This window comes from Theropithecus gelada, chromosome 14 (assembly GCF_003255815.1).
Source record: "Theropithecus gelada isolate Dixy chromosome 14, Tgel_1.0, whole genome shotgun sequence".
Classification (NCBI taxonomy): Eukaryota; Metazoa; Chordata; class Mammalia; order Primates; family Cercopithecidae; genus Theropithecus; species Theropithecus gelada.
The window spans coordinates 120,302,251-120,327,714 of record NC_037682.1 but is presented as its reverse complement, the minus strand read 5'-3'; the positions used below and the strand labels follow the sequence as shown (position 1 = coordinate 120,327,714).

At 36.7% G+C, this 25,464-nt stretch overlaps 1 protein-coding gene across 1 annotated transcript in view; it reads left to right on the top strand.

Moving 5' to 3' along the window:
* Positions 1-25,464, top strand: part of ARHGAP32 (Rho GTPase activating protein 32) — a 226,583-nt gene that overhangs the window by 76,419 nt on the left and 124,700 nt on the right. Inside the window, exon 5 of the mRNA XM_025356879.1 lies at positions 10,837-10,923. Within this exon, the coding sequence (XP_025212664.1) occupies positions 10,837-10,923 (87 nt within the window). The remainder of the gene's footprint in view (positions 1-10,836; positions 10,924-25,464) is intronic.

Genomic DNA, 25,464 nt, shown 5'->3' with positions numbered 1-25,464 from the left:
GGAGGGACTGAAGCTTGGAGCCACCTACTTTACCATTTTATTGCCACTGTTTGGCCATCTTCTTTCTCTTTTAGTTTTTCTTTTTATCTCCTTGCTTTTCTATTTTTCTGAAGTGTTCTCTCTCCTTATGCCTTCCTCCCCATTTCTACCTAGAGAGATTAATTTTTATTTCTAGTCTTAATTTATTTCAAAGTTATTGACATTTAAAATTTTTGTCCTCTTCCTTTTGGTTTGGAAACCAGAAAATAGAAAATACATATCATTTTTCTATTGTTTTTGTGGCTACAACTAAAATCATAACTCAAATATGTAATTTAAAGGCTAATTTTTTTCAATATCTCTAACTGATTCTGTCAAAGTATCAGCATTTAGAATATTTTAACTGTGATCACTCTTTTCTCCATGTTAGTGTTGTTCATGATGATAATTCTAACTTTTTATCTTTTGTAATTAAATGTTATTTTTATAAACAATTTGTTTAGATTTATAAACTTATTTCTTGCTCAATATTTCTACCTTATGTCTCAGTTTATTCTTTTAGAATCCTTTTTCTTCTAAAGTACATATTTTAGAAAAAATTTTTGGTGAGGTTTTGTTGGTGGGAACTCTTCAGTTTTTGTTAGTCAGAAAATACTTTTTTTGGCTCTTATTTTTACATGATAGTTTAGGTACGAATAAAGTCTTGGTATATCTATTTTCTCAGAACTTAAGGATATTCTTAAACTGTTCCATCTGTTACTGTTGAGATGTTAGGTGTTTTATAGTTACTTAGATATTTCCTATTTCTGGAACTGTTTATTCCTTCCTGCAGTTCTCGGTTTTTATCTGGTACCATTTCTCTTTAGCCTTAAGAACTTGTTATAGTTTTTTTGTTGGACTAGTCTACTGGAGACAAATTCTTTCAGATTATTTTTATTTGTGAATGTTTTTATGTTGCTTAATTTCTGATGGTTATTTGCATGAATCATATTAATAGTATTGACAACATTTCTTTCAGCACTTAAAAGATGTTTTCTTTTTGTCTTCTCCTCTCTCTTGTTTCTGGTGAGAGGTCAGCTGTTATTTATACTTTTCCCCCATGAGTCATGTTTGTTTTTTCTTTATAGATTGAAAGGTTTTTTCTTTATCTTTCCTTTTCAAAATTATAATTATGATATGTTTAGTACTGATTTATTCATTTAGTTTGGGGTTCACTGAGTTTCTTAATTTTGAAGCTGATGTTTTCACATATTTTGGAAAGTTCTCATCTGGTATCTCCTAAGATATTCTGCTTCATTCTCTCTTATCTTCTTCTGGTACTCCAATTATATTTGTGGTTATCTGTTTGACATTCTCTTAGGGAGCTGAACTGTATTGTTATTTTTGTTCATTGTTTTTTTCTCTTAGTGATTCAATGTGGATACTTCTTATTGATCTGTTTTCAAGTTCACTGCTTCTTTCATTTACTGTTGCCAGTTTGCTGTTAATATCTGATATAAAAAAACATTTTTGGCATTTTCTATGGAATTTTTTTTGTAGTTTCAATCTCTGCTGGATTTCCCATATTTTCTTTTGACTACTCTAAGTACCACACATATGTGGAATCAAGTGTCTGTCTTTTTGTGATTGGTGTATTTAACATTAGCACAGTGTTCATCCCTGTTGTAGCGTATGTCCGAATTTTTTTCTTTTTAAAGGCTGAGACTGAATAATATTTCATTTTGCATGTTGGTGTACATGTGTAAATGTGTGCACCACATTTTGATTATCCAGTCATCTGTTGATGGACATTTAATAATTCTCCTTTTAAGTTTTTTGAGGACCACCATTCTGTTTTCCATGGTGGCAGTACGAACACCACCAATAATGCACAAGGGTTTCAGTCACTCTAATTTGAAACCAGCACTTGTTGTTTTCTGTTTTTGGATAATAGATGTCCTTATGTGTGTGAAGTGGTATCTCATTGTAGTTTAGATTTGCATTGGCTGATGATTAGTGATTTTGAACATCTTTTTGTGTGCTTTCTGGTCATTTGTATATCTTCTTCGGAGAAATGTCTGTTCTCCAGTACTTTGCCCATTTTTAAATTGTTTTTGTTTTTGTTATTGTTGTTAGGTGATAGGATAGGAGTTCTCTCATTTTGAACCTATGAGTCTCATTGCATGTGAGATTGGTGTCTTGAAGACAGCATACCACTGGGTCTTGGTTCTTTATCCAGTTTGCCACTGTGTGTCTTTTAATTGGGGCATTTAGCCCATTTACATTCAAGGTTGGTAGTGGTATGTGTGGATTTGATCCTGTCATCATGATGTTAGCTGGTTATTTTGCAGACTTGTTTATGTGGTTGCTTTATAGTATCATTGGTCTGCTTATTTCAGTGTGTTTTTGTAGCAGCTGGTAACAGTTTTTCTTTTCCATATTTAGTGCTTCCTTCAGGAGCTCTTGTAAGGCAGGTCTGGTGTTAACTAATTCCCTCAGCATTTGTCTGTCTGAAAAGGATCTTATTTCTCCTTTGCTTGTGAAGCTTAGTTTCACCAGATATGAAATTCTGTGTTGGAATTTTTTTTAAGAATGTTGAATATTGGCTCTCAATATCTTCTGGTTTGTAGGGTTTCTGCTGAGAGGTCTGTTGTTAGTCTGATGGGCTTCCCTTTGTAGATAACCAGACCTTTCTTTCTAGCTGCCTTTCACATTTTTTCTTTCATTTTGACCTTGGAGAATCTGATGATTATGTGTCTTGGGGATGATCTTCTTCTGAAGTATCTTACTTGAATTCTCTACATTTCCTGAATTTGAATGTTGGCTTCTCTAATTAGGTTGGGGAAGTTCTCATGGATGATATCCTGAAATATGTTTTCCAATTTGGTTCCATTCTGTTCATCTCTTTCAGGGGCACCAGGGTGGTTGTAGATTTGGTATCTTTTACACAGTCCCATATTTCTTGGAGGTTTTATTTATTCGTTTTCATTCTTTTTTCTCTATTCTTGTCTGTCTTATTTCAGAATGCCTGTCTTCAAGCTTTGAGATTCTTTCCTCTGCTTGGTCTGTTCTGCTATAAATACTTGTGATTGCATTATAAAATTCTTGTAGTGTGTTTTTCAGCTCTATCAGGTTGGTTACATTATTTTCTATACTGGCTATTTTGTCTGTCAACTTCTGCATTGTTTGTCATGGTTTTTAGCTTCCTTGGATTGGGTTTTAGTGTACTCCTGTAGTCCAGTGATCTTCATTCTTATACATATTCTGAATTCTGTTTCCATTTCAGGCCAGTTCAGGACCCTTACTGGAGAGATGATACATTCGTTTGGCTTTTGAAGGCATTCTGGCTTTTTGAGTTTTCAGGGTTCTTGTGCCGATTCTTTCTCATCTTTGTGGGCTTATCTACCTTCAGTCTTTTAGGTTGCTGGCCTTTGGATGTTTTTTTCTCCCTTTTATCCTATTTGATGACCTTTAGGGTTTGATTGTGTTATAAAGGGGATTCAGCGGATTGGCTTCATTTCTGGAAGTTTTTTTGGGGGGCCAGTGCTCTGCTCCCAACTGTATTGCACCCAGACTTTGTCCTTTGTCTCCTTGAGGTTAGTTAGGAATTTACTGTGTCAGTGGAGGCCAAAGTGCTCGTGGACTGCTGGTCACTACACTCCAATGGGTGGTGACGGTCAAAGCATTTCATAGTGTGGTGATAGCAGGGTCCATCTTTGTAGCAGCAGCTGCAACAGAGTGCTAGTGGATGCCAGCATGCTTGCCTTCCTGTGGGCGTTCACCACAGTGGCAGAGGCAGCACAGCTGTGGGATGCGTGGAGACCCCTTGTTGGTTACTTTGCACACAGTTGTGCTGGAGGTGGTGTTGGCTTGGGAGCTGGTGGGTGCGGCTCTGGGTGCCTTCTCTGTGCCCCATAGCAGAAGTGGTTGCTCAGGTGGGAGAGGATTCACTGTTCTCTGTGCAGTGTTAGGATAAGGGCAGGGTACAGGCAGGGTTGGGGTTGGCTGGTTCTGCCCGCCAAGGCTCCATCTACAGTGGCGGTCGGCAGGTGGAGGTAGGGTGGATTGCACTCTTGTTCACTGGTGGAGAAAGGAAAGCAAAACCTGCCCACACTGACATATACCAGCAAAGTGATGTGGGGAGTTGCCATGGCTTCAGGGGAGGCTGACATATGGGGAGGGAATGTGGGCTCATGCATGGTCATAGGTGCCACCCCACTGCAGCTCTCCACAGGTCAGGCATGGTCCACCAGTGCAGAAGCTATGATACAGCTCCCAGGACATGCGAGGCTGGCCTGCAAACATGTGTGGCCAGGCTGGGTCCTTGGGAGAGGCCAGTACACCAAGGGATGGTCAAATTGGACCAGCCCCATCTGATGGGCAAGACTGTCTTGCAGAGATCAGGTCTAGCAGTTCCCCTTGAACTAAAGTCACCTGTGGTTGCAAGTTGAGCCTAGGAGCATGGCCACTCCTAAATGTGCTCTGCTATGGATGCTCCTGCATCAAACCTTCTGGGCTCCACATCAGCTGGCTTGCTGCCCCTACCACTTCTCTAAGAAGCTCTCCCTGCCAATTCAGTGTCCATGGTGGTTGGCGGGGGGGGGGGTCTCTTCCTGCCAGGGTTTCAGAGGCCTGTGGCAAGTGCAGGTTGCTCCTTACCAGTTCAACTCACCTGTTCCCCTGGAGCTGTTAGGATCCAGGAATGAGTCCTGGTGCAGTGCACAGTAGGGCCATGCAGGATTCCCAGCTTTCTGCCCCTTCAGCCCAGCTTCTGTGTCTTCCCTGTGTACATTCTTGATGCCTTGCCTCTGAAGATTTATTAGAAGCACACCAGTCAGCTCAGTCTCTCGGTGGGAGCTCTTTCACCTGGCTGCATCTAGTCAGTCATCTTGCTCTCTCCCACCACTTATAATTGTTGTATCTTCTTTGTGTATTGAACCTTCTATTAATATATAATATTCTTTTTTGTCTCTAAACTTTTTGGTTTAATGTCTGTTTTATTTATTTTTAGTGTAGTCACCTCCACTCTCTTTTGGTTTCAATTTGCATAGAATATCTTTTTCCATCCTTCCACTTTCCATCTATTTGTGTATTTGGGTCTAAAGTGTATCTCTGATAGCCACCGTATATAGTAATGCATGACTTAACAGGGTTATTTTCTGAGGGATATATTATTAGGTGATTTTGTAGTTGTGAATATCTTTAAAATGTACTTAGAGAAGGTATAGCCTACTATATACCCAAGCTATCTGGTATAGCCTATTGCTTCTAGGCTACAAACCTGTTCAGAATGTTACTCTACTGAATACTATAGGCAGTTGTAACACAATGGTAAGCATCTGTGTATCCAAACATGTCTAAACATGGAAAAGATATAGTAAGAATGTGGTTTTGTAATCTTATGGGTCCACTGTGATATATGCAGTTTGTCATTGACCAAAATGATGTTATGGTGGCACATCACTGTAATTGAATTATGTTACTTTGTTATTCTGCCAATCTCTGTCTTTGATTATACAGTTTATTTCATTCACATTAAAAGTAATTACTGATAAGGAGGGACTTCTCTCATTTTTCTATATGTTTTCTTTGTGTCATAGCTTTTTTGTTCCTCATTTCCTGCATTAATGCTTTTTAAATGTGTTTAATTGATTTTTTTATTGTGAAATGTTTAGATTTCTTTCTTATTTTCTTTTGTTCACATTCTATAGCTATCTTTTTGTGGTTGCCATGAGGATTACATTCAACATTCTAAAGTTATAACATTCAAATTTGAATTTATGCTGGTTTATATTTATTAACATAGAAAAACTCTGCTCCTATAATGGCTCCAACGCCTCCTCTTTTGGTTGTTGATTATCACAAAATCACATCTTTATACATTTTTCTGTTCTGAAACATAAATAAATAATTTTTAAAATGTATTATTCTTTGAAATGATGTAGGAAAGGATGTGGAATTACAAACCAGAGTTAAAATAATGCTAGCTGCACTTTGGGAGACTGAGGCGGGTGGATCACGAGGTCAGGAGATCGAGACCATCCTGGCTAACACAGTGAAACCCCAGTGAAATCAGTAAAATAATACAAAAACTTAGTTGGGCATGGTGGTGGGCGCCTGTAGTCCCAGCTACTCAGGAGGCTGAGGCAGGAGAATGGCATGAACCCAGGTGGCGGAGCTTGCAGTGAGCCAAGATCGCACCACTGTGCTCCAGCCTGGGTGACAGAGCAAGACTCCATCTCAAAATAATAATAATAATAATAATAATAATAATAATAATAGTAATGCTAGCCTTTAGACTAATAATTTTCTTTTAAGTATTAGTCTCTGAAATCATTTAGATAAAAAGTAGAGTTACATATCATTGTACAGTAATACAGGCTTTTATAATTGTCCATATATTTATCTTTATTGAGTTCTTTCTTCTTCATATGGCTTTGAGTTAGTAGTGTTTGTGTGTATGTGTTTTTATTTTACCCTGCAGGACTTCCTTGAGAATTTCTGTGTGGCAGGTCTAGTGGTAATTGACTCCCTCAGCTCTTCTTTATCTGGGAATATCTGAAGTTGGGCTTTTTAAAATCTGGGAGCATCTCCCTTACTTTTTAAGGACAGTTTTGCTGGTTATGGAATTAGTGGTTGCCAGTTCTCTTAGCACTTTGAATATATTGACCTGCTGTTTTTTGACCTTTAAAGTTTCTAATGGGAAATCCCCTAATCTTATTGATGATCCCTTGCAGGTGTTGAGTCACTCCTATATTGACTCTTTCAAGCTTGCCTCCTTATCTTTGTATTTTGAACATTTGGTTATCAGGTATCTTAGTGTGGGTCTCTCTGAGTTTATCTTACTTAGAATTCATTGAGCTTCTTGGAGGTTTATATTCATGTCTTTTATCAATTTTGGGAAGTTTGGGGCCATTATCTTTTCAAATAATCTCTTTGCCCCTTTCTCTCTCTTTTTTTATTCTGGTACTCCTACATATGTATGTTGGTTTGCTTGAGGGTGTCCCATGGGTCCCTTAGGCTCTTATTACTTATCTTCAATCATTTTTTCTTCCTATTACTCAGATTCAGTCATTTCTATTGTCTTATCTTTAAGTTAACTAACTCTCTTTTCTGCCTGCTCAAATCTGCCTTTGAATCCCTCTAGTGAATTTTTCATTTCAGTTTTTATACTTTTCAGCTACAAAATTTGATTTTGGTTTCTAGGCTTTTTACCTTTTTATTGATATTTCTATTTTGTTTATATAATGTTTTCTTGACTTTTTCCACAACTTCCTTTAGGTCTTTGAACATCTTTAAGATAGTTGTTTGTCTTGTAAACCTACTATCAGATCTTTTTCAGAAACAGTTTTTAATTTCTATTTTTATTTAAAAAATTTGTAGAGATGGTGTTCTATGTTACCCAAGCTGGTGTTAAACTCCTGGCCTCAAGCTATCCTCCTGCCTCAGCCTCCCAAAGTACTGGATTACAGATGTGAGCCACTGTGATTCATTTTGATTAATTTTTACCTTTGAAAGGTTCATACTTTGTTTCTTTATATGCCTTGTGATTTTTTTTTTTTTTTTTTGAAAAATGGACATTTGAATCTAATGATGTGGTAACTCTGAAAACCAGATTCTCCTCCTTCCCCAGGGACTGCTGTTTTTATTGTTTTTGTTTTTTTGATTTTTATAGTCTATCTCTGTGCCAAAGATCAGTCTGAGTTGGAACTTAATGTCTTCTTTAGTCTTTCCTAAGCCTGTACCTTTCTCTGAGCATGTGTGGTCACTTTCTGATTTTCTCTATAGGTGCAGTTGCTTTTGAATGTCCTAGTCTATTATATTTTCCCGAAGGAGGAAAAAGAGAAAAATAAAGGGGGACAGGGAAGGAAGAGGGTGTTGGCCCTTATGTCTGCTGGAAGTCACTTTAGCCAGAGGAGCATGGGCCTGCAAACAGTGGAGCTAGGTGTAATGGACACATAGCTATTTGCACCTCTGCAATTCAAAGCAGTGATCTGCAGTCATAGCATAGATCTCTGAAATTTGGAGGCAGTGTTCTTTTTGTCTATCTTGGCTCTTGTAAGGTATGTGTATGCTGCTCCAGGAGTATGTGCACAGCTGCCTGCTATAGGGGTGGCGGGGGTATAGGGAGTTGTTATTTTTTAAGTGCTGATGTTGACCAAAATGAACTACAGTTTCCCATACAAGCCTTCCCTTGAAAGTTGCAGGCCTTCAGTAGATACCAGAGTTGTTACAATAGTTACACACCAGACAGATTCTGCCAGTGCAGTTATTGTCTAGGTGGAAAGATGGATTCCTGATGCTTCTGAGTCTGCCATTTTTCCAGAATCTTCTCTTTCTCCTGTGCTTTTGCATATTGTTTGCCTATTGAACTGTATTTTAGAATCTCTATTATATTTAATTTACATTATCTTTCTTACTATTTTTATATCTGGCCCAATTCTGTGTCTGCTTTATTTTACCCTTGCTTCTCGTGACCATGTGTCACATTTGCTTGCTTATCTGTGTGTTTTGTAATTCTTTCATGTGAAATATATGAAAAAACAGCTGAGACCAAAGTCAGTAAACTTACCTTCAGGAAAGGGCTTATCTCTTCTTCTTTCAGTCTGTTGAAGTGAGGTGCTGCATCAGGCTGATCTCTATTTGATACAGATCTGGTCTTTTATGACAGCTTTACTTTGATTGAGTTTATTACTACTTTAAATATTTTGAAGTTAAGGTTCTGAGATTTCTTTCACAAGGAAAATTGAAGAGTGGTGAGATGCTGAAGATATCTTTGTGCTTTGCTATGAAGCCCCAAATCTTCTGAGCTGAGGGAGAACATGTTTTCTTTGCTTGCAGCCTGGTCGCTTCTTCTCTTGTCTGTCCAGTTCTTTCCCCCAGCACTTTATGCCTCTGGTGAGCACTCTTCCCCTTGCCCTACCCAAGAGCTTTGAGGGTAGCTGTGAAGGCCTGCTGCAGTTTCTCCCAGCTCTTCTGTGCCACCTCCATCCTTCAGTTGTTAAGTGTCCTGAGTGCTTTCAGAGGGGTATCTCCCAGTTCTCTTTTCCCCTCTGTTTCACTGCCATGCTCCCAGTCAAGGGAGGTTAGCTGCCTTGTGCTTGGGGAGGCTTCCCATACTTCAAGGTTCATTCTCTCAGTTCTCTTCCTCCCCTGCAGCCTTTGGTTTACTCACCCGATGCCCCTGGTGTGTACCTGTGGGAATCAGCTGGTGGGTGAGTGTCAACTCTCTGCTACAGGGTGCTCCTTGTAATTTTAGTTTATCACTTTAGTTTATATGCAGTCACTCAAGGTTTGGCTGGTTTCTCCTTACCCCGTCTAATAAAGATTCTTTTTTTCTCTTGTATCTCTGCCAGGCGTCCAAGCACATCTTTGAGTCTCTTCTGTCTCATGAAAGTGTTGTCACTTTCTGAAAGCTAGTTCATGTAGGTTTCTTTTCACCCTTAATTATTTGATTTCTTTTTAAAACTATGCTTTTGTCATTAACCTGGCTTTTTTGGGCTACTGGGAGAATGATTGTTATCTTGTGAACAACTTCTTAGTATCTGAAGTTTAAAAAAATACTTTGTGATACCACTTTCCTCAATAGAGAATATATCTCCGTCAACCTTGTATTTCATATAGTATGAATTATAATGGCACATTACATTTATTAAGTATTAGTTACCTGGGTGGACACTGTCCATGCATCATCGCATTTAATACCCACAAACTTGAAAATACATAATATTGTGTCATCCTCAATTTCCAGTTGAGAGCCTAAGCAGGTAGGTCAATATTACATAGCCAATTATAAACACATTTGAACTTAGGGTTGTCCGTCTCTGGGACCACGTTTGCAAATTGACATCCAAAGATGGGGTAGGTGTATAACGTAAGTGAGTAAAGCAAGTGGGGAATAAGAAAAATAACAAAGCAAGTAGCATGATGAATGACAGTTAATACTCAGCCTAGATACTAGCAAGAAAACTAGAGGGTAGTCAGCTCTGTGGCAGACTTTCTTGGGGAATATATACCTCATTTAAAGGTGATGGTCATTTCTCAGCTGTAGCTGTTGTTGCCCATGTGAGAATGTAGGTCCAGTCTTCCCAGTTTTCTGATTTTTCAGTAGAAGCCAGAAATCTGTATCATGAAAAATACGTGTTGGTAGCTGGTTTAAATAAAACTAAAATCCAGTCTGCAGACCTACATGGTGAATTTTTTTTTGAAATTTTAAATTTCAAATCTTTGTGGATACAGAGTAGGTTTATATATTTATAAGGTATATGAGATGTTTTCATGCAGGCATGCAATGTGTAATAATAGCATCATGGAAAATGGGGTATCCTTCCTTCAAGCATGTATCCTTTGTGTTACAGACAATCCAGTTATACTATTTTAGTCATTTTAAACTGTACAATTATTATTAACTATTGTCACCTTGTTGCTATCACATATTAGGTCTTTTTCATTCTTTCTATTTATTTTGTACCCATTAACCATCCCCACCTCCTCCTTACCCCACTACGTGGTGATTCTGAAATTAAACATGTCCATAGACCCAACCTGTTACCTGAGCAGCCAGTTTTTTATCTATGTAATAAGGTCTGAGCTCGTTTAAACTGTTAAGTCATACTGTCTCTCAGTGCTTAGTTTCATGTATGTACTAAATAGATTAAGGAAGTGAAGACCCTTAGATGTAAGCTACACTATATTTTATCTGAAACACCAAGTCCTTCATTCATCTGCCTTAAGCAATAAAGTTCTTATATAAGGTATGTCTCACATTAAGCTGATGCTCACCTGGAGATGATGCTCCAGGTAATATGAATTCTTAGTTTATTCTTGTTCACTAATAATGACTTTCTTTCCCTCTCCTCTTTTTTTTCTGTGATGTAGCTTTCACTTTCAGAAGAACAGAATGAAGTAATGAAAAATGGCTGTGAATCTAAAGAGCTGGTCTACCTCGTGCAGATTGCTTGTCAGGTGATTTTTTGAATGTATTCTCCATTTCATATGAAGTTAAAAATTAGGTTGAGTGATTATTAGATTTCTTTCTATAACGTGATTTGCCTAAAGGATTATAATCCACAGAAAAATACTTATATAATACTGAAATGAGATTGTGCAATAATGATTATTGTAAGAAAATAAATGGTATTCTTTTAAAACAGAAATAAGTGTATTCGTACAATACTACATGGAATGTGGAGTTGAGCATTGCAACTTGTATGTCTTCTCTTTGCACTTTTAGAAAGTTCCTAAGGCTTTTGACACTTATGAGTAAATAACAATGACTCTGGTAATCAAGATGTTTTCATTCTTTCTCACAGTCACGTTGGCATTTCTGCATGTACTCAGAGTTGAAGTCTTCTGTTTAGTAGAATTAGTTTTATAGATATTTAATCCATACCCTTAAGTGAAAATACCTTTATTAAGACTAAAGGAAAGATATTTATTGATCATTACATTAAGTGATTCAGCTATTGATCACATATTATAGCAAAATAGTAGCTTATGTTGTCTCTGCTTCAGATGCACACTTTTTCTAACTGAGACATTAAGTTTCTCTTTGGTGTGACAATAGGATATGTGCATGTTTTTGTTGTTATTTCTTGACTTTTAATATTAGAACTTTTTTGAAGGTAATGACCATGACTTGCTCTTAATGAGACTTAAAATATGTCCTTTGTAGCATTGATTATTTCCCCCATCATGTAAGCACTTAGTATAGTTCTTTTATTCACTTATTCTACATTCTTTAAGCTTTTTGCCTACTGGTGAATTAGTCATTGTAAAGAAAGTATTTAGGAGGAAAGCTTTCTTCTATACAAAGTTTTCAGCTATCTTTGGGAGACAGTAATATATGGGCATTTATATTTTTTCTCAAAAAGTATTAATCATGTACCTGAAGCTAAATGATCCAGAAAAGTCCAGTGCTTTCATCATGTGTGATATACTGAAGTTTTTAGTTGTGGTCACCTTAAGGAAAACCTTCCAGAATTAAGTGCGTTTCTTTTTAGGAGTCAGAGTATAGGATTGGAAATCTAATTTTAGCTTGTATATAAATAAGTAAGATGGCCAAATTCACACATTGTTTATGTATGTTTTATTGCATGTCACCTCAGCTTCTTTGAGAATGTAGGGAAGCTCTTAATTACTAAGTTTCATGCCATATTTCATAAAATGCTTCCATTTGGTGAGTTAATTTTTAAGTGAAAATATTGAGTGCATTTATGATAAGTTATTACTAATAGATGGATGGAGATCATATCTTTTTTATCTAGAGTACATCGTTGGTGTGTCAGGAATGAATTTCTTAATCCCTCTACAACCTAAGACGTTTTAGCGTCTCTTTTTCTCACCATTAATTTCCATATGCTTCGAGAATGCAAATGTTCTTATTCTTATGAACAAAACATAACATCAACAAAAATTAAAAAACATCTGTGCTGTTTTTTAAAATGACCTTCAGAAGGCAAGCATGGTATTTTGGTACCAAATATTATAATGTATAATTGTTACTTGATTGTATATTCATGTGCAGTATTGGTGACCTAGATAGATAGTTCGTTTCCTGGTATAACTATCTCGTCAAGCTTCTTAAAAAATTTCATACTACTTGGTATACCATTTGTTATATCAAAGTAGTAACTAAGTGCATTGTAATAATGCATTTGTACCTGTTCTTTGCCTCATTATATGTAATCATTGATATATTCCCATGGCCTACCCCTGTATTCTTGCCATATTGTGTTAGCCATAAAGCATATTAAACTAGAGTCATACTTTTTTATAACTAAGAGAGAAAAAGATGTACAATTAGACCTTCCAATTTTGCAGAGGAGGAAACTGAGGTCCAAATTACTGAAGTGGCTGTCCTAAGCGATATTGAATGTTAGCAGTGGGGACTGTGAGGATTTCAGTTTCTTGACTGCCACCTTTTTCTGTGTCTATTTCAGTCTATAACAAAATTTGAGAAATTACTTAATCTTCAGATAAGACCACCATTATACACTGATGTAATCTGTTTCAGAAGTTATTTACAAATTTTATCTCTGTCAGTTTCTACTTTTTAATAATATCACTTGACATTCTTTTTATTTAACCAAAATTCTTGGTCTTTCATCTTAACCCTTTCTTCTCTTGTTCTGTTAGCTTATAAAAGTGACAGATTGATTGACTGTAATCGTTTTTCTTTCTGTAAGTTAAGTGATACTGATTTCTTTCAGTCTTATCTTGGAAACTTTGAAATGTGTCTATGCCTGCCCTTAAAAGTTTTTATTTCTTTCTAAATTGTGAGCCCAGAAATGTAAACTCTCTTCCAGTTTACATTTGGAACCTTCAAATCTAGAACCCCTACGGGAGCGCCCAGGCCAACTGGGGACTGAAATCTTAGTGATAGTAAAAGTATTTAAACAGCTGATACAGCATGGACCCAAAGCAATAGAACAGATACTAGTTATACAGATCTCATTTACCTGTCTTGGTGTGTCTTAGCTGAATATTAGCCGTGGATAAAATGCTCTTTAAGCTGTCTTGAATGATAAGGCTGTAATGCTGTGGTGAGCCCGCAACTCCCTCCCTTTCTTAGTAATTAATTAGAATTACATGTCGTGCTGCAGATATCCCCTCTCTTATCTTTTTATTCTGTTCTCTCAGTAAATGAACAAAAGTGTCTGTTTAGAGAACAAACAGACCAGCTGCTGTGGATGAGGAACCTTCTCAAGAAAGTTAATGTATTTAGGTTGAAATTCATGGAAATTAATAAAAATTCTCGTAATCTCAGGAATATGTCATAGTAGATATGAAATTTAATAATTTTAAAAGGCCAAAATTAGATAAACCCTGACACTAATTATACTGAGCCCCACTACACAGAATAAAACGTTTTATGAGTTTAACATCAGTGTTACTACGTCCTAAAAGTATTCTATCTTTTATTGCTTTATTCTTTAGCAAATAAGCATCAGCTTTTAAATGTTCATTTTAAAACGGCAAATTTAAGCCCAGCTGTGGTGGGCATTTTTTTCTACATGTGCTGTAATAAAAGTCTTGTTTTGATCTTTTCCTTCTGTAAATCTAGTTTTGTTGGTATAAGAATAATGGTTGCTTAGTAAAATACTTAGGATTTTAATGTTTCACTGTCAGCTTTATAGTAGTTGATGTTAATGGTTCCTATTTAAGTAAAAAGTGTATTAACTACCTTTGTATTTTAAGCAGAATTAATCAATATTTAATAGTTTGATTTTTCTGAAGATCAAGTATTTTTAAAATATATACAGTAGCCTGAATGCTCTTATGTCATGGTAGGTGGGGTAATCACTTGGTTTAGGGGAATACTTCCTTGCCTCAAAATATCTCCTGTGTTCTAATGTTCTCTTGCTTGAAATTCCATCATCAAAAATGCATTCCCTGGTATTAAATAACTCCTTTTCCATTCAGGGCATTAGAAAATGCTGTTAACTACAGGAGTGGGAGTAAATATTAACGTTTATAGAACATATGTATATGAACAAAATATATACGCAGATTGCCAGGACTTTTATTTAAACCTCATAATGCTTCTGTGAAAGGTAGCTGTCATTTATTCCCGTTTCATAGATGAGTAAAGTGCTGTTCATTGATGTTGAGTAACTTGCATACATTTCTGTATTTAGGGTAGGTCCAGGCTGAGATTTAAATCAGGTCTTTTTTTTTCCCTCCGTCTTTTCATTGAACTTCATCCATTTAAAAAGATAATTGATAGCCTCTGTTGTTTTTCAGATAATCCCATAACAAAGGGACTTCCAAGGACATGAGCAAAGACTGTTCTTAGAACGGCAGTTATTTCTAAAATTTGTCCATTTCTTTTCCATTTTTATTGTTACCAAGCTAGCTCCAGCATGATCTCTTGTTTGGGCTGATGTTTGCATCCTATAGTCTATTATAACCTTATGAACTGCCAGAATGGTGTAAAATGTAAATCAAATCTTGTTACTATCGTGGTTAAAACTCTTGAATAGATTCCCACTGCATGTAGAACTAAACCCAAACTGCTTACCAGGGTCTATGAGGGTCCTACACAATCTGGGTATCCCTGCCTCCTCTGTATCATTTCAGGACAATCCCTCCTCACTCCCATGCTGTGGTCACACCAGTTTTCAGGCAGTTTGTAAAAGGGCCAAAGTTTTTTCCTGTAACAAGGCCTTGAACTTTGATCATCCCATGACTCTGTTCACACCGTTGCCACATCTGGTAGCTTCTCAGTCTTTAGGACTTGATTTAGATACCACCTCCTTAGAAAGGCTGTTTCTGACCCTGTGCGAAGTAGATCCTTATTTCTTCAGAGTATGAAACTATCATTTTATTTATGTGTTTGTTTACTTTAAAAAGTATTTGTTTTCCTCACTAGAAACAAATTCTAAGAAGTCTGGTTTATTGTTTATCATTTCTGTATCGCACCTCTGGTGCTTACTACACTGCTTAGCACCATGTGAGTGGTCAGTAAATAACTAGTGAATAAACGAGTGAAAGAGGAACAAATTCTTTTCATAGAAATCTGATCCTACATACATTGCATACATTGGGATATTTTTTTCTCATTCTGCTTCCTCAGCCTTATCAAGAATTGTTGATTTTTGTCAGCTTGTATAGTAGTAATTGGTAGTAAGTAGTAATGCTTGCTCTTTTTTTTTTTTTTTGGAGACCGGGTCTCTCTCTGTCACCCAGGCTGGAGTACACTACAGGCTCGACCTCCCAGGCTCAAGTGATCCTTCTGCCTCACCTGGCTAATTTTCTACTTTTTGTAGAGACAGCGTTTTGCTGTATTGCCCAGGTGGTCACGAACCAGCTCAAGTGATCCACCTACCTCTGCCTCCCAGAGTGCTGCAATTACAGGCATGAGCCATTGTGCCCAGCTGGTAGCAATAATTCCTAAGATTAAGAATTAGCAAATTAAAATTTCGGCAGGAGTATATAAGGAAGAGATTTTGATTTATTCCTTTACACAGTTACTGAACTTTAAAAATACTCTGTTTATTCAGTCTGGAAATTGATCAAGGCTCTATTTTATTTATTTATTTATTTATTTATTGAGATGGAATTTCACTCTGTCGCCAGACTGGAGTGCAGTGGCGCAATCTCGGCTCACGTTAACCTCCAACTCCCAGGTTCATGTGATTCTCCTGCCTCAGCCTCCTGAGTATCTGGGATTACAGACACACGCCACCATGCCCAGCTAATTTTTGTATTTTTAGTAGAGACAGGGTTTTACCATGTTGGCCAACATGGTCTTGAACTCCTGACCTCATGATCCACCCGCCTCGGCCTCCCAGAGTGCTGGGATTACAGGTGTAAGCCACCGTGCCTGGCCAATCAAGGCTATATTTTTACATATGAAAGTACTTTACATTTAAAGTTCTTGTTTTATATCTGCTGAAAATACAAAATATTTACTAGTTTTATAGTTTTACTCAGCGAATTTAATGTAGTTTTAGATGATTTGCAAGTTATGTGTTAGAGTTTTAATTTTATAAGTGGAGATGTATATAAAAGATCAGACATTTTGCTGGCCTAAAAATATGTTTAAGAAGTTGAAAGAAATCACTTCATGAATATATGAGGAACTGCATTTTGAAATCTAATTCCCCGCATTAACTTTTTGAAGCTCTGAAGGCATTTGTGTGGTTGGTAGTTGACACTTTTTTTTTTGAGTAACACTGCTTAGATGGAAGATGATTATTTTTCAAAAAATCAATAACTTTTTATTTTTCAGACAAGTTTTGCATTCACAGCAAAATTGAACAGGAAATAATAGAGTTCCCATATGCTCCATGTTCTGACACACATGCGACATCCCCCACTGTTGACGTCCCACACCACAGTGGTACATTGGTTATCATTGATGAACCTACATTGATACATCATTATCAAAGTTTATAGTTTACATTAGGGTTTACTCTTGGAGGTGTATTTTCTGTAAGTTTAGAAAAATGTAAAATGACATGTATCACCAGTATAGTATCATACAGAATAGTATTATAAAAATCCTCTGTGCCCCTCCTATTCATCTTTCCCTTTGCCCTAACCCCTGGCAACTGCTGATCTTTTTACTGTCTCCATAGTTTTGCCTTTTCTAAGATATCACATAGTTGGAGTCATACAGTATATAGCCATTCACTTAGTAAATATGCATTTACATTTCCTACATGTCTTTTTATGGCTGAGAGTTCATTTCACTTTAGCACTGAAAAATATTCATTGTCTGGATGTACCACATTTTATTTATTCATTCATCTACTGAAAGACATCTCAGTTGCTTCCGGGTTTTGGCAATTATGAATAAAGTTGCTGTAAACATTTGTACACAGGTTTCTGTGTGGACATAAGTTTTCAGCTCATTTGGGTAAACACCAAGGAGCATGATTACAGGATTGCATGGTAAAAGTGTTTTTAGTTTTGTAAGAAACTGCCAAACTGCCTTTGAAAGTGACTGTGCCATTTTGCATTCCCAGCAGCAGTGAATGAGAGTTCCTGTTGCTCTACATCCTTGCCAGCATTTGTTGTCAGTGTTTTTGGATTTTGGCCATTCTAATATGTTATGTAGTAGCATTTCATTGTTTTAATTTGGAATTCCCTAATGACATATGATGTTGAGCATTTTTATATGCTATTTACCATCTGTATATCTGTGTTCTTTGGTGAGATGTCTGTTCAAATCCTTTGCCTGTTTTTTAATTAGGTTGTTCATTTTCTTACTGTTGAGTTTTATGAATACTTTGTATATTTTGGTTTACAGAGCTTTATCAGTGTGTCTTTTTTGGTTTTTTTCTTTTTTTTTTTTTTTGAGACAGAGTCTCGTTCTGTCGCCCAGGCTGGAGTGCAGTGGCGCAATCTCAACTCACTGCAAGCTCTGCCTCCCGGGTTCACGCCATTCTCCTGCCTCAGCCTCCCAAGTAGCTGGAACTACAGGCGCCCGCCACCGCACCTGGCTAATTTTTTGTATTTTTAGTAGAGATGGTGTTTCACTGTGTTAGCCAGGATGGTCTCAATCTCCTGACCTTTTGATCTGCCCGCCTCGGCCTCCCAAAGTGCTGGGATTACAGGCGTGAGCCACTCTGCACCCAGCCTAGTATGATTTTATTATAAGTCTTGAAGTCTAGTAGTGTCAGCCTTCCAACTTTGTTTTTCTTTTCTTTCAGTGTTGTCTTGGTTTTTCTGGGTCTTTTGCTTCTCCATAACACTTTAGAATCACCTTATCAGTATCAACAAAATAACTTGCTGGGATTTTTATTGGAATTGTATTGAATCTGTAAATCAAGTTTGGAAGAACTGGCATCTTGACAATATTGCTTTCTTATTCATGAACATGCAACATTTCTCCATTTATTTAGATCTTTGACATCTTTCACCAGAGTTTTGTAGTTTTCTTTTTGTAGCTATTATGTGTATTTTGTTAGATACATAGCTATCTGTGTAGTTTGGTTTTTTATTGCTACTATAAACATTAATATATTTTTAATTTCAAATTCCCCTTGTTGTGTGTTGGCTCATGCCTGTAATCCCAGCATTCTGGGAGGCTGAGGTAGAATTGCTTGGCGACTGAGGCTAGGAGATTGATATCGGGGCAACATAGTGAGATCTCATCTCTATAAAAAATTTAAAAATTAGCCATGTATGTTGGTGCATGCCTGTAGTCTCAGCTACTTAGGAGGCTGAGGCAAGAGGATCGCTTGAGCTCAGTACATTGAGGATGTAATGAGGCATGATTTTCCACTGCACTCCAGCCTGGATGACAGAGTGAGACTTTGTCTCTAAAAAAAAATAATAATAAAACCAAACAAGATTTCTCTTGCTCATTGCTGGTATGTAGGAAACTGATTAGCTTTTGTGTATTAACCTTATATTCTGCAGCATTGCTATAAGTCATTTATTAGTGCCGGGAGTTTTTTGTCAGTTCTTTTGATTTTCTACATAGACAGTCCTGTCATCTGCAAATAAAGTTTTATTCCTTTCCTTGTGTTTCCTTTTCTTACTGTTTTAGCTAGGGATTCTGGCACTGTTTTGAAAATAATTGATTATGGAACATCATTGCTTCGTTTTTGATCCAGGCGGGAGAGTTTCAGTCACCATTAAGTATGATGTTAGCTGTAGGTTTTTTGTAGATGCTCTTTCTCAAGTTATGGAAGTTCTCTTTATTTCTGGTTTGCTGAGAGTTTTTTATGAATGGGTGATGGATTTTCTTAAATACTTTTCTGCATTTATTGGTGAAATCATGTGATTTGTGTTCTTCTTTAGCCTGTTTATGTGATGGATTACATTAGTTGATTTTCAAATGTTGAACCAGCCTTGCATACCTGGGATAAATCTCACTTGGTAGCGGTGTATAATTGTTTTTATATGTTGTTGGATTATAGTTGCTAATACTTGAGGATTTTTGCATATGTGTTCATGAGAGATACTTGTCTGTAGTGGTTTTTTTTTTTGTCTTAGAATGTCTTTGTCTGGTTTTGGTCCTAGGAAGATGTTGGCCTCCCAGAAGTTAGGCACTTCTCTCTGTATCTGTCTTCTGGAAGAGATGTAGAGACTCGCTATAATTTCTTTCTTAAATGTTTGATAAAATTTACCAGTGAGTACATCTGGGCTTATTGGTGTCTGTTTTGCCAAGCTATTAACTGTTAATTAGATTTCTTAAAGGCCTATATTTGTTTCTTTGTGAGTTTTGGTGGATGTAGCTTCTTAAAAATTGGCCAGTTTCATCTGTGTTACAAATTTGCAGGGATGGAGTGGTTCCTAATATTTGTTATTATCCTTTTAATGTCCATGTGATCTGTAGTGATGGTCCTCATTGATATCTAATGTTAGTAATTTGTGTATTTCTCTCTTTTTTTTTAAGTTAGTCTGGCTAGAAGCTTCTCAGTTTTATTGATATTTTCAAGCAATTAACTTATGGTTTTGGTAATTTTCTTTTTTCAGTTTTGTTGATTTCTACTCTAGTTTTTAGTATTTTCTTCTTCTCTTTACTTTGGATTTAATATGCTCCTCTTTCTCTAGTTACCTAAGGCAAAACTTAGATTACTGTTATTAGATGTTTCTTCTTTTCTTTTTTATTTCAGTAGCTTTTTGGGGAAGAGGTGGTGTTTGATTATATAGATAAGTTCTTTAGTGGTGATTTCTGAGATTTTGGTGCAGCATCACCTGAGCAGTGTACACTGTGCACAATGTGTAGTCTTTTATCCCTCACCTTCTTCCCATCATCCCCCTGCCGAGTCCCCAAAGTCCATTGTATCATTCTCACGCCTTTGTGTCCTCATAGTTTAGCTCCCACATTGTACAAACATACAATGTTTGGTTTTCCGTTCCTGAGTTATTTCACTTAGAATAATGGTCTTCAACTCCATCCAGGTTGCTGTGAATGCCATTATTTTGTTCCATTTTATGGCTGAGTATTATTGCTTGGTATACCACATTTTCTTTATCCACTCATTGATAGATGGGCATTTGGGCTGCTTCCAGTTTTTGCAGTTGCGAATTGTGCTGCTATAAACATGTGTGGGCAAGTGTCTTATAATGACTTATTTTCTTCTGAGTGGATACCCAGTAGTGGGATTGCTGGATCAAAAGGTAGATCTACTTTTAATTCTTTAAGGAATGTCCACACTGTTTTCCATAGTGGTTGTACTAGTTTATGTTCTCACCAGTTTTCCCTTTTTACCACATCAATGCCAACATCTGTTATTTTTTTATTTTTAAATTATGGCCATTCTTGCAGAAGTAAGGAGGTATCACACTGTGGTTTTCATGTGCATTTCCCTGATATTTAGTGATGTTGAGCATTTTTTCATGTTTGTTGGCCATTTGTATATCTTCCTTTGATAACTGTTTATGCCCTTAGCACACTTTGTGGTGGAATTATTTGTTGTTGTTGTTGTTTTGTCTTGCTGATTTATTTGGGTTCCTCGTAGATTCTGGATGTCAGTCCTTTGTCTGATGCATAGTTTGTGAAGATTTTGTCTCACTCCGTGGGTTGTTTATATACTCTGCAGAAGATTTTTAGTTTAATTAAGTCTCATCTATTTATCTTTGTTTTTGTTTCATTTGCTTTTGGGTTCTTGGTCATGAAGTCTTTGCCTAAGCCAGTGTCTAGACGAATTTTTCCAATGTTATCATCTGGAATTTTGGTGGTGTCAGGTCTTAGATTTTAGTCTTTGATTCATTTCAAGTTGATGTTTGTATAAGGTGAGAGATGAGGATCCAGTTTCATTCTTCTACATGTGACTTGCCAATTATCCCACCACCATTTTGTTGAATAGGGTGTCCTTTCCCCACTTTATGTTTTTATTTGCTTTGTCAAAGATCAGTTTGCTGTATTTGGCTTTACTTCAGGGTTCTCTGTTCTGTTCCGTTGGTCTGTGTGCCTGTTTTTATACCAGTACTATGATGTTTTAGTGACTGTGGCCTTTTAGTGTAGTTTGAATTTGGGTAATGTGGTACCTCCGGATTTGTTCATTTTGCTTAGTCTTGCTTTGACTATGTGGGCTCTTTTGTGGTTCCATCTGAATTTTAGGATTTTTTTTCCTAGTTCTGTGAGAAATGATCATCGTGTTTTGATGGGAATTGCATTGAATCTGTGGATTGCTTTTGGCAGTATGGTCATTTTCACAATATTGATTCCACCCATGAGCATGGGATGTGTCTCCATTTGTGTGTGTCATCAGTGATTTCTTTTGGCAGTGTTTTGTAGTTTTTCTCGTAGAGATTTTTCACCTCCTTGGTTAGGTGTATCCCTGAGTATTTTATTTATTTATTTTTTTGCAGCTATTGTAAAAGGGGATGAATTCTTGATTTGGATTCTCAGTTTGGTTGCTATTGGGGTATAGCAGTGCTATTGATTTGTATACATTGACTTTGTATCCTGAAACTTTACTGAATTCATTTAGCACATCTCAGAGCTTTTTGGATGAGTCTTTAGGGTTTTCTAGGTACACAGTCATATCATTGGTGAACAGCGACAGTTTGACTTCCTGTTTACCAGTCTGAATGCCCTTTATTTCATTCTCTTATCTGATTGTTCTAGTTAGGACTTCCAGTACTATGTGAAAAGAAATGGTGAAAGGAGGCATCCTTGTCTTGTTCCAGTTCTCGGGGGAATACTTTCAACTTTTGTTCAGCATAATGTATGCTGTGGGTTTGCCGTAGATGGGTTTTATAAGGTATGTCCCTTCCATTTGCTGAGGGTTTTAATCATAAAGCAGTGCTGGATTTTGTCAAGTGTTTTTTTCTGTGCCTATTGAGATGATTGTGTGACTTTTGTTTTTATGTTTATGTTGTGTATTACATTTATTGACTTGGGTATGTTAAACCACCCCTGCATTTCTGGTATGAAACCCACTTTATCATGGTGTATTATCTTTTTGATCCTCTCTTGGATTCAGTTAGCTAGTATTTTGTTGAGGATTTTTACATCTGTTCTTCAGGGATATTGGTCTGTAGTTTTTGTTGTTGTTGTTGTTGTTATATCCTTTCCTAGTTTTGGCATTAGAGTGATACTGGCCTCATAGAATGATTTAGGGAGGATTCTCTCTTTCTCTATCTTTTGGAATAGTGTGATTAGGATTGGTACCAGTTCTTTGAATATCTAATAGAATTCAGCTGTGAATCCACCTGGTCCTGGACTTTTTTTTCTGTTGGCAGTTTTTTCTTATTACCATTTGAGTATTGCTGCTTGTTATTGTTATGTTCAGAGTTTCCATTTATTCCTGGTTTACTCTCGGAGGGTTGTATAGTATATTTCCAGGGATTTATCCATCTCCTCTAGGTTTTCTAGTTTGTGCACATAAAATTGTTCATAGTATCTTTGCATGATCTTTTTATTTATGTGGTATTAGTTGTAATAGCTCCCATTTTATTTCTAATTCAGCTTAGTTTTATCTTCTCATTTCTAATTCAGCTTAGTTTTATCTTCTCATTTCTTTTCTTGGTTGATCCTGCTAATGGTCTAGTGATTTTATTTGTCTTTTCAAAGAGCCAGTTTTTTCTTTTCTTTTTCTTTTCCATTTTTTTTCTTGTTTCAATTTCATTTAGTTCTGCTCTGATCTTGGTTGTTTCTTTTCTTCTGCTGGGTTTGGGTTTGGTTTGTTCTTGTTTCTGTAGTTCCTTGAGGTGTGACCTTAGTTATCTATTTGTGCTCTTTCAGACTTTTTTGATGTAGGCATTTAATGCCATGAACTTTCCTCTTAGCACCACTAGTGCTGCATCCAAAAAGTTTTGATAGGTTGTGTCTCTGTTATCGTTCAGTTCAAAGAATTTTTAGATTTCCATCTTAATTTCATTGTTGACCCAACAATCATTCAGGAGCAGATTATTTAATTTCCATGTATTTGCGTAGTTTTGAGGGTTCCTTTTGGAGTTGATTTCCAATTTTATTCCACTGTGGTCTGAGAGAGTACAAGTTATAATTTCAATTTTCTTAAATTTGTTGAGATTTGTTTTGTGGCCTATCATATGGTCTATCTTGGAGAATGTTCCATGTGCTCATGAAAAGAATATATATTCTGCAGATGTTGGGTAGAATGTTCTGTAAGTATCTGGTAAGTCCATTTGTTCTAGGGTATAGTTTAAGTCCGTCATTTCATTGTTGACTTTTTGTCTTGATGACCTATTTAGTGCTGTCAGCAGAGTATTGAAGCCCCCCACTATTAATGCATTGCCATCTGTGTCATTTCTTAGGTCTAGTAGTTATTATTTTACAAATTTGAGAGCTCTAGTGTTACATGCATATATATATAGGATTGTGATATTTTCCTGTTGGACTAGTCCTTTTATCATTATATAATGTCCCTTTTTGTCTTTTTAAACCATTCTTTAAAGTTTGTTTTGTCTCATATAGGAATAGCTACTCCTGCTTGCTTTTGGTGTCCCTTTGCATGGAATATCTTTTTCCACCCCTTTACCTTAAGTTTATGTGAGTCCTTATACTTAGGTGAGTCTCTTGAAGACAGCAGATACTTGGTTGGTGAATTCTTACCCATTCTGATATTCTGTAATCTTTTAGGTGGCGCATTTAGGCCATTTACATTCAACATATCAAGATATGATGTACTATTCTATTCTTCATGCTAGTTTTTGCCTGAATACCTTATTTGTTAGTTTTTCATTATATTACTGTTTTATAGGCCCTGTGAGATTTGTGCTTTAAGGAGGTTCTATTTTGGTGTATTTTGGAATTTTGTTTTAAGATTTAGAACTCCTTTAAGCATTTCTTGTAGTTCAACCTTGGTAGTGGTGAATTCTCTCAGCATTTGTTTGTCTGAAAAAGACTTTTTTTTCCTTTCATTTATGAAGCTTAGTTTTTCTGGGTACAAAATTCTTGGCTGATAATTGTTTTATTTCAGGAGGCTAAAGAGAGGCTTCCAATCCCTTCTAGCCTGTAAGGTTTCTGCTGAGAAATCTGCTGTTAATTTTTTGCCTCACAGCTCTTACGATTCTTTTCTGTAGAAACCCTGATGACTGTGGGCCTAGGTGATGATCATTTTGTGATGAATTTCCTGGGTGTTCTTTGAACTTCTTGTATTTGAATGTCTCAATCTCAAGCAAGGCCAGGGAAGTTTTCCTCGACTGTTCCCTCAAATATGTTTTCCAAACCTTTAGATTTCTCTCATTTCTTGGGAATACTAGTTACGTTACGTTTAGTCATCTAACATCATCCCAAACTTCTTAAAGGCTTTGTTCAATTATTATTTTTTTTCTTTGTCTCTGTTGGATTGGGTTAATTTGAAAGCCTTGTCTTTTAGTTCTGAAGTTCCTTCTTTTACTTGTTTGAATCTATTGTTGAAACTTTCCAGTGTATTTTGCATTTCTCTAAGTGTGTCTTTCACTTCCAGAAGTTGTGATTTTTTTTAATTGTGTTATTTCTCTGGGGATTTTTTTGTCCATATCTTGTATTATTTCTAAAATTTCTTTAAGTTGGTTTCACCTTTCTCTGGTGCCTCTTTGAGAAGCTTAGTAATCAACCTTCTGGCTGGGCACAGTGACTCACGCCTTTAAACCTAGCAGTTTGGGAGGCTGAGGTGGACAGATCACCTGAGGTTAGGAGTTTGAGACCAGCCTGGCCAACATGGTGAAACTCTGTCTACTAAAAATACAAAACCAGGTGTGGTGGTGTGTGCCTGTAATCCCAGCTACTCGGGAGGCTGAGGTGGGAGAATCGCTTGGACCCGGGAGGCAGAGGTTGCAGTGAGCTGAGAACGTGCCACTGCATTCCAGCCTGGGTGACAGAGTGAGACTCTGTCTCAAAAAAAGATAATAAATAAATAATTAACCTTATGAATTATTTTTCTTGCAATTCAGAGAGTTCGTTTTTGTTTGGATCCTTTGCTGGTGAGCTGACGTGATCTTTTAGGGGGTGTTAAAGAACCTTGTTTTGTCATCTTACCAGAGTTGTTTTTTCGGGTTCCTTCTCATTTGGGTGGACTATGTCAGAGGAAAGATCTTGGCTTCAAGGTCTGCTGTTCAGATTCTTTTGTCCCACAGAGTGCTCTCTTGATG